Source organism: Piliocolobus tephrosceles, unplaced genomic scaffold, assembly GCF_002776525.5.
Source record: "Piliocolobus tephrosceles isolate RC106 unplaced genomic scaffold, ASM277652v3 unscaffolded_33550, whole genome shotgun sequence".
Classification (NCBI taxonomy): Eukaryota; Metazoa; Chordata; class Mammalia; order Primates; family Cercopithecidae; genus Piliocolobus; species Piliocolobus tephrosceles.
Window position 1 is genome coordinate 209 of NW_022317144.1, and position 10,604 is coordinate 10,812.

The 10,604-nt window shown below is 34.2% G+C and overlaps 1 protein-coding gene across 1 annotated transcript; it reads left to right on the plus strand.

The window, feature by feature from the left end:
* Positions 1 to 229: 229 nt before the first annotated feature.
* On the plus strand, positions 230 to 10,531 carry LOC113222690 (deleted in azoospermia-like; the record flags this gene model as incomplete). The annotated part of the gene is made up of 5 exons (XM_026452324.1): positions 230 to 281; positions 691 to 754; positions 842 to 981; positions 9,722 to 9,817; positions 10,382 to 10,531. Coding segments are annotated over 5 exons (502 nt in total), but the record flags the coding sequence as incomplete, so codon positions are not given.
* Positions 10,532 to 10,604: the final 73 nt, after the last annotated feature.

Genomic DNA, 10,604 nt, shown 5'->3' on the forward strand with positions numbered 1-10,604 from the left:
AAATCAGTGAAGTTTTCACACTACCCTAATCTTAGCACACTTTGACATAGTTCCAGTTAAGAAAAAGTAATATTTATACTGGTTCTGTCATGTACATCTTAACAAATACTTATCGTAGTATATTACTCATCTTTTGTTATGATCCCTTCTGTGTATAGAACAGTAGTAGTTCTGGACCATGTGCTGTATGATGATGATTTTATACTTCATCTGTCTTCTGCCTTTGTAGCTATGGATTTGTTTCCTTTTTTAATGACGTGGATGTCCAGAAGATAGTAGAAGTAAGTAATCTAATAGGAAAATCTCTTATTTTATTGATACGACATTTAGACTTAGTGAAATACTCAGTGTTGTGTAAAATCTGGAAACCGAACCTTAGAGTAACTTCACATAACTTGTTAGATCCTGTTTACTTTTGACTAGTCACCTAGGTTCATGAACTACAAACGGGAAGGGTTGGAGATAGGGTGATGAAAAGTTTCTGATCGACTTTCACTTGATGCCTCTTGATACTGATTAGAGTAGTAAGGGTAAGTAAGGTAGCTTCAGGGTGACCAATTTTAATTTGGTGTGTAGTAGTCACCGATCTTCTTTGATAATAGGAACTTTAGATGGCTTTAGGTATTTACCCAAGTCTTGGAAGTCAAGACTTGAAAATTGATTCTCATTTTGTTGCTGTTTTATTTTCAGTCACAGATACATTTCCATGGTAAAAAGCTGAAGCTGGGCCCTGCAATCAGGAAACAAAAATTATGTGAGTAGGAAAAGAAATTGTTATTTTTTGACCCGCGTAGCTTTTCAAATAACTAAAACTAGGCTTTTTATTCTTGCTTTTTATAAGGTGCTCGTCATGTGCAGCCATGTCGTTTGGTATTTAATCCTCCTCCTCCACCACAGTTTCGGAATGTCTGCAGTAATCCAAATGCTGAAAATTACCTGCAGCCCCCAATAACGCTGAATCCTGTAACTCAGTACGTTCAGGTGAGAACTGCTTACGTTCCTGTTCTCTTGTTTACCGTAGTCATCGTACCCTCTGTGAAATTGTATCTACACTTTCCCTAGTAAGTGGCAATAGAATCCCCGTTTGAATACTCTGGGTGATGGGAAATTTACTACTTTTGTTAGAAATTTCTTATTCTTAGTGTGCGTTATGTGAGCTAAAAACCTTCAATATACTTTGTAAGTCTTTCTTCTAGAAATGACCTCTGTAGACACATGAACAAATCTCTTCTTATGTCTTCCTTTTTCACCCCACATAACTAGTACCTAAAGTAGAGTTTGGAAGCAGCTCTCCTTATGTGTCTACGTAGTTTATTGTTCTCTAAGTTTAGCATTTAATCTAGCTAGTCTGTACTTGCAGTGATTTCCAGATGCCTCCTCATATAAATTGGTGACTTCTGGGTATATTCTCATTCTGGAATGGGTAGATTTCTGACCTGTTTTCCTCTATCTGTAAATTTCATGAGTTTCTGGCATGTAATTTTTCTGATGCTGGTTGCTTTGATGTGTAAAGTAGGATTTGACATACTCTATCACTCATTGGTGATCAGTAACGTTTATTTTTTTCTTCATTCTATTTATGCGTTAGTTTAAAAGACATTTTCATTGATGGAAAATATGGTAACAAAATAGTAGTGAAATAGTTTTTCGGAGTGTCTCATTTGTTGAAAATTTTCCATGTACTTGAAACGTGTAGGGTATACCACTTCTTCTTTTTCCTTCTCTGAACAATGGCTAGAAAAAAAGCTCTACTTGTTTCTAACATGTACTATGAGCCATTACTGAATCTGGGTGTATTCACTAATGCTGTTACCTGTATGTTTTCAATTAGTAAGTGTTTATTGAAAAATAGAAGACATTATACTATCGCTTTTCCAGTTGTGGATTATGTACTGCCATTAGTTTTTGTAATGAGGTACAGAGAAAGCCATAATATCTGTAGAAGAACTGCAATATTACCCTATACTGTTGTCAAATACACAACATCTAGAAGTATTTTGCCAAAGAGATAGGAAATGTATTAATTTAGCTTAAGTTGAAATCTATCCCAATGGAGCCTTTTCACCAGTGTAAGCCGTAACCTCTGGGTCGTAAGTACACAGTATAAATAAGGTGAACTTTGGTGAAATAGTCACTTCTTTTGTCATTTGTCTGTTCTCCTTCCCGACCCAAAGGGTAGCATTTGACTGAGAATATTTCTTACTTCATAAAGTCAGTCCTTCATTTAGAATTCTGCATTGCTGTATATAGAAAAATAATAGTTTAAAGTTTTTCATATTTTTATTCTCCTGGGAATGATATTTATTTCTAATTTTAAAAAAAAAGTTTTACCATATTAACCCATTATTTCTGTCAACTTCATCGGGCATATCCTACTTATCCAAATTCACCTGGTACAGTCATCACTGGGTATCAGTTGCCTGTGTATAATTATTGGGCAATTGAAGAGGGAGGAAAATGATTTACTTTCAGATACTATTGAGACCTTCAGCTTGCTTATACAAATTGCTTGAATGATTTATCATTTTTAGCTAGTGAAATGTACCTAGAATTTAAGAAAACACTTAGAATTAATGTAATGAAGACCTCCGGATTATTTAGAAGTGAGGAAATAATATTCTTACAACAATATACTTAACATTAACTTTTCTATAGAACAGTTTTCTGAGATTTGGTTTTCCCTTCTTTCTTTCAGCATATATTTTTTCTTTTTTTCTTTGCTATCAAAGAACTGAAACATCCAGACTGACTTGCATGAATTTTGTAGAGACAGGGAGTGAACTAAAACCATTACCCAATTCTTGGAGCACACAACTCCGATTGTATTTTTATTTTAGCTTGCTGCTTCATGATAGTAGTTCTCTGGGTCTCTTTTCAATGATACGACTGTATCTGTGACCCACACTCATTTGTCTGGTAACAAATTAAAGAATTAATATCTTTGAGAGTTCCACAATGCCATCTGCAGAAAGTCAGGGAAGAGGTGAGGTTTTATATGTAGAAGTAACAACAAGAATTTCAGGCATGAGAAACCTAAAGTACTTCTTTTTCTGATCTTTTTTTTTTGTTAACGGAAGAGCCATCATGAGAAGTACTTCAATATTGTCTGTCTCATGTGTTTTTGAGTGGCCTGTTGGGGAGCAAAGGAGTTATGCTATACTTCCAGTAAAGTGAATGTGCCAAACATATACTCCCTGTTTTTTCTGGATTTTTTTCTATGTCACATATGCCTATAAATATTTTTGAATCGTTTTTTATATTAGTGTGGCATGTTTTGTTACTTTCTTTTTAACCCAATGATAAACTTTTATGGGAGCATCAGTGCCTTTTTCTCTCTCAGGATTTTGCATGCTTAAGCAATAGCTGTTCCACATAATGATAAGAGTTCACTTACTTGCTAATAGACTATATAAGCCATGAAAGGTGGTATTAATGTGGCCTTAAAATAAGCATGTGTCTTCCTGGAATCTGTCTCTGGCTTTACCATCCATAAAAAAAAAAAAGAAATTTGTTGAAGAGAAACAGAAATATTTTGCTGTTAATTACTCTTAAATAAGAACAGGAAGAAAAACGTATTACTTCTAAAACACCTGAGCTGCTTTCCCCCCATAGGAACTAGTTCCGAAAATATTTGAAAGCAGCTGTCTTCATGTGTCTGCCTAGTTTATTCTTCTCTAAGGTTAGCAGTTCATCCAGCTGTTCTTTTCTTGCAGTGATATCCAGATGCCTCCTCATATAGATTGTTGACTTCTGGATATATTCTGGTTGTGGAATGGGTAGATTTCTGATATGTTTTACTATATTTATAAATCCTGTGAGTTTCTAGCCTCTAAGTTCTCTGATCCTGGTCACTTTGATATGTAAAGTAGGATTTGACATACTCTTACCACTTATTGGTGATAAGTAATATTTATTTTCTTTTTAGTTTCTCTTATTTATGTCTTAGTTTAAAAGACACTTTCTTTAATGGAAAACGAAGTAACAAAATAGTAGTGAAAGAGTTCTTCAGTGTCTCTCCATTTGTTGACATTTTCCGTGTACTTTAAACATGTAGGGTATACCTCTGCTTCTTTTTTTTCTCTGAACGATGGCTAGGTAAAAAGCCTTGCTTGTTTCTATCATTTAGTATGTTTCTAACGTTTGCTGTGAACCATTACTTGATCTGGGTGTGTTCATGTGTGCTGCTGCCTATACGTTTTCAATCAGTAAGTATTTATGGAAAGATAGAAGACATTATAGTGTCTCTTTTCCAGTTTTGAGGTATATTCTGCCCTTAGTTTTTCAAAGTGAAGTACAGAAAAAATCATAACATTTGTAGGAGAACTTCGTATTACCCTATAGTATTGTCAAATGCAAAACTCCATAGAAGTATTTTAACAAAGAGATAGCAAATGTATCAATTTGACTTACATTGAAATCTGTCTTAAATAGAGCCTCATCACCAGCATAAGAAATAACTTCTGGGTGAGCATAAAAGTACACAGGATAAATAAGGAAAACTTGTCTGGTGAAATAGTCTCTTTTGTCATTTGTCTGTTCCCCTTCCCCACCCAAAGGGTAGCAATTCACAGAATCTTTCTTTCTTCATAACATCAGTCACTCATTTAGAATTCTGCAATGATGTATATAGAAAACAATGTTTTAAAGTTTTTCATATTTTTTTATTTTGGGAATGGTATTTCTAATTAACAAACTGTTTTACTGTATTCATTCGTTCCTACCGGAAAACTTTTATTTTAGGCATAGCCTCCTTATCCACATTCAGCAGTTCAGGTCATCACTGGATATCATTTGCCTGTATATAATTATCAGGTAGGTTAAGAGGGAGTAAAATGATTTGCTTTCAGATATAATTGAGACCTTTATTTATACAAATTACTTGAATAGTTTGCTATTTTAAACTAGTGAAAGGTACCTAAAATTTAAGAAACCACTCAGAATTAATCTAGAATGAAGACCTCTGTATTATTTAGAAGCCATTGAGTAATATTTTGACGGGAATGTACTTAGCAATACCTTTACTATAGAACAGTTTTTTTTGAGACTTGGTGTGCCCTTCTATATTGTAGCATAGTTTATTTTCATCTTTGCTGTCAAATAGCCGAAACATCCAGACTGACTTTTATCAATTTTTTAGAAAGATGGAGTGAAATAAAATTGCAGCCATAAAAAACGATGAGTTTGCGTCCTTTGTAGGGACATGGATGCAGCTGGAAACCATCATTCTTAGCAAACTATCACAAGAAGAGAAAACCAAACACCGCATGTTCTCACTCATAGGTGGGAACTGAACAATGAGCTCACTTGGACTCGGGAAGGGGAACATCACACACTGGGGCCTATCATGGGGAGGGGGGAGGGGGGAGGGATTGCATTGGGGAGTTATACCTGATATAAATAATGAATTGATAGGTGCTGACGAGTTGATGGGTGCAGCACACCAACATGGCACATGTATACATATGTAACCTGCACGCTATGCACATGTACCCTAGAATTTAAGTACAATAAAAAAAAATTTAAAAAAAAAAAAAATTACTACCAGATTTTTAGAGCACAGAATTTGAATTACATTTTTATTTTAGCTGACTGCTTCACGACAGTAGTTCTCTGGGTCTGTTTTCATAGGTGTAACTGTATATATGACCCATAATCATATCTATGGTAATAAATTCAAATAACAAATATCTTGGAGATTTCCACAATACCAACCCCAGAAAATTGGGTAAGAGGTGAGGTTTTTCATATAGAAGTAACAATGAGAACGTTAGGGATTGGAAAACTTGAAGCACTTCTTTTTCCTGTTCTGTTTTATTATAATAAAAAATGAAAGGAGCCAGTGTATATACTTCAGAAATACTGTGTACCTCATGTGTTTGTGAAAACGTGAAGCAATATTTGAATGATTTTTGTTTTCTTTGTCTACTAAAAGCTACAATACTTAGCCAAGTGGGGTGGTGCGTGGTGACGCACACTTGTAATCCCAACTACTCAGGGGGCTGAGGCAGCAGAATCACTTGATCCTGAGAAGCAGATTGCCATGAGCTAACATCCTGCCACTGCGCTCCAGCCTAGGCAACAAAAGGAGACTCAGTCTCAAAGTAAAAAAACATAACAAATGCTATGAATATCTTTGTGTAAATATCTTGGCACCCTTGTCCTATTAATTACTTGAGATTAATTGCTATGAGTGGAATTGCTAGGTGAAAGCAGTTTGCCCCTTTTATAACAATTTTATAATGAATTCTCCTCATTATTATACTGGTGAGTATCCTCGCCTGTCAAATTATAATACACCTTTTCCGTGGAACTCTTAGTAAATCATGTAGTAGTATTTTCTCACTGATGGTGTTTAGAGTGCCATCTTTTCCACACCCATTCCAGTGAAAGTTATTAGGATTTATTAAATTGTCAGCCTAATAGCTGGAAAATATTACATTATGTTGATGTGCACTCTTTTAAATCATCAGTGAAGTTGACCATTGTTAGCTTTTTAAATTACCTTCTTAATTTTATTTTTATTGATTGATAAAAGCTTTGTATTAGTATTCACTTTTGTCATACATAGGGGAACAAATATATAGTAGTTAAGGTGGTACCCTGGTACCCTTATCTTATTCCTAATTTCAGTTGAGTTGACTCAACTATTTCACTTGCAAGTTTGATGATAGGGTAGAATTAGATTGATAGAAAATAAGATTCCTCTATTTCCGTTTCAGTTGGGTTTTTAAAAAATTTAAAAATGCTGTATTTTATCAGATTATATTCAGTGATGAATTAAAGTAACGTATCCTGCTAGTGGAGTATCCTTGCATTCCCAATATAAACTTTAACTCTTTATGTGCTGCTGGAATTTTGCATTTTGTGTTGAGGACAGGGATGGATCATCTGGATGAGGCTTTGTTACTTATATGTTTTTAGCTTTAAAATGTGTTGAGAAATACTTTTTTCCTCTTTAAAAATAAGAGTTTGTGCGTGGTATTCTTTTATTATCTGTGGCCACAACCCATTTTGCAGGTCTCATTTGCTTTCTTGCTTTTTCTTGCTTAGTTTTGCCAGGATTGTTCATTGCTTGAATTTCATCCTCCACACCCCAGCTCCCCGAGAATCTGCTCTTGGATTTACTTAAAGTTTTGATTCTGATTTTCATGTCTTGTTTTCTTAACTTTAACATTATCTTTATTTGCTCCTCTTCCTGTTGTTGTGAGTGTAACTTTGATGACTACTAATGATAGACTTTTTCCTGGTCAGTTTATCTAAATATCAGTTTGCTTCCATGTTCACATAGTAATTGAATTAGGTAATACTGACAAAGGAGCTGACCTCCTACGAGTTTAAATAATGATGATTTTTTTCCAGCTTTTAGCCGTCTTTGTCACTTGGTTGTCCACGTATAACAAGGAATATATTTGCTCTAAGTAGCAGTGAGAGTTGTGTATATGATAGTCTTGAAGCTCATGCCTGTTTACTATTCCAACATTTCTCATTTCAAAATTTGCCAACTCACTTGAAGATATGATTAAGAAAATTATCTATTTAATGCAGTTTGTTTTCAGAATGCTGTTGACAGTTGCGATAGCACTGTCTTTAAAATGAAACTTTTGCTAATCCTAAGCATTCATTTATATTGTTGGTCATAGTTTAAAACTAACCAAAGTAGTCTATTGATTGTACATTTTTTATTATACATTATATAAGTATGTATAAATACATACACAGTAGAAATTGAACAATTACTGCCAATCAAACCATAGTAAATATGAAGTACATTGCAAAAATTGAAGTACATTGCTTTTTTGCTAGCTTTGAGTGCAGCCTGCTGGCTGAGTACTAGGACATGATGGTGACTTCCTTAATTTAAAATGTTATGGCGTTTTTAAAGTGGTTCGGTGAATTTTGTATGTAGCATTCTAGTTAGGCAGGCAGCTAGTTTGCAAGATCCAAGCTAAAGTCAAATTTCTTATAATATCAAATGCTTTTTTCCTCTTTACCAAACTACTGTTGTTTACAGTATCTGTTTTACAATTGTGTAGAGTATGAGAATCAGAAAAGACCCTGGATCTTTTCAACCATTCATTTTCAAGCAAGGAAACTAAAACTGAGGTCATGAAAAGATTTACTTTACTAAGCAGTGAAAATCAGGTCCTTCCCAAACAACAATTTTCCTCTTTAATTCTTGTGGCACTGTCACAAGGTTTCTTAACCATACCCTTTTCAAATTTTGGACCAAATAATTCCTTATTGTAGGAGGCTGTCTTTACATTATAGGATGTGCAGTAGTATTCCTGGCCCTTCAGCCCAACAGATTCCAGGAATACATATCAGTTGTGACAACCAATCTCTAAATATCGCTAATTGCCTGTGGGGCTCAAAAATCTTCCCCAGTTGAGAATCAGTACATTTCCATATCCTCTCATAATTGACACAGTTTTCTGCCACATGTTACACTTCTCAAAATACGTCCAAACAGTGTGGTGCAGAGACAATACTGTAATATAGCTTGTTTATCAAAGGCAGGCATATCCAAAGTTCATCCACAAAGCAAGGGGGAAATGAAAAGGAGAAAAAGAAACTACAAGAACTTCAGAATTTCTTTCTTTTTCCTTTCTTTCTTTTTTTTAATTCTGTTTGGGATTTCTGAATGAACTGAGAAGGGGTTGGTAAATTGTCTGTAGGGAAGGGAAATTTAATCAGGTTCCCAGCAGTTCAGGATAATACAGTTTAATATCCTTTAGAAAAACAATAAGGTAAGACATTTTTAGAAAGAACTTTATAAATCATTTTTTAAATTTTTCTTCCACATCATTGTCATGAGCTAGCCCTGTTAAAGGAAAGAATTAGGAATTAGTAACAAACCCAAAATAGCAAGGACAACCACAAAAGAAGAGAGAAAAGCAGTAAACTTGGCATTTGTTGATTTGACAATTTAGATTTCATCTCTAGTAAAGCTGTGTAGAATCAGCAACTTCTAGCATCTAATTAACAAAGCAGGAACTCTTACTTATTAACTTCTGTAACATCACTGTGCTTTTCAAAAGGATACACAGTTTCTTTTGTCTTGTTTTCTTTCAAACAGGTCAGGTATATGTGTAATAACTTACTCTTTTACAGCCTTTTGTACTTACCTTTTATAGTCAACAGGCACTTCAATGATTTTTAAATTAATGATGTGTCACAATTTCCTGATGTTTCAATTAGTTCTTAATTAAAATTTATTTAAAATAAGTCAGCTATAATAGTAAAGCCTAAAAAGAAACTTGAGAAAACATCTGCTGAAAATATTAATTCAAATAACAGGACACTAACTTACACTAACATACCACTTTTACCACTTTATACGTACAAAATGAATTTACAGAATTTATCTCATTTCACTCTCAAAGCAGTTTTCCCAGAGATACACAGCTGGCAAGTCAGCATCTTATAACCACTTTCCTGTAAGGGATACAAACTTAGATGTCCTGGCTAAATTAATTTTTGTTTCACTATGCTATATTATTTCTCCAACATGGATAGTACTTATGAATACTACTTCAGAAAATTTTTCATTAACCTTAAGAGTCTATGTGGAAAGTATAAAGACAGTTCTGATCAGAACCTAGAAAATTAATGAGTTATATGTATGTGTTTTTTTTATCCGAAACTGAAGATGGTATCATTTATATCTGTCAGTCCATTGTGAAAATTAGAATTATCATCGTACCGATTTGGTGTTACTCAGGAAGAAAAATGTGATTTCAAAGGTGCTTTGAGCACCCTGGCGTTAGGGAAGAGGATTATAACCCTTTTTACAGAAGGAGCTGTGACATCTGAGCAAGTAATGTTTCCATGATCCATTTCCAAAGTAAAGCAGGCATACGAATACGGGGAGTGTTAACATTATAAAAACTCATGTTAATTTTGGTGAAAAAAGCAAAGCAAGACTAATTGGTTTAAAACTTTAAGACTTATTTTCTTTTTGGTGTCGCGTTTTTGTTTTCAGATTTATCCTTAGTCTACTCAGTAGAGTGTAGTTTATTTTTATAGAACAGGATGATTTTAGTGACTAATTTTTAAAAATCTGAACTTTCTAGTTTATTTTAACTAATTCACATCGTATTTTCACAAATACCAAATGAATATTCTTCCACAGCATTGTACATGACTCGGTGATGAGCAGTACTGGGTTTAAGAAAGTGCTATATGCTTTGGTTAAAATTCCATGCCAACGTACTCTGGTTAGTTTAAATCCTGAGCCTGAACTAAATGGCACTGGTGACTAATTTACAATGAAAATAATTTATATAAAGTATTTTATACTTAAAATACAAAAATTATATTTCACATCATGTTTGGGTTTTGCCTATATATGTAATTATGGTGTCTACTTTCTAAATTACAGTCTGCTGCTGCAAATTCTGAGACTTCAAACTCAACCATCTCCAGAGAGGCCAACACCCAGTCTGCATCAGCTGCAGCTAGCCAAGGCCATGTTTTACCAGAAGGCAAAATCATGCCAAACACTGTTTTTGTTGGTGGAATTGATAATAGGGTATTGTATTCATACTTCATTTTTACCTTAAAATACATTATGAACAATGGTATTTGAGCCCTGTTATTGATTT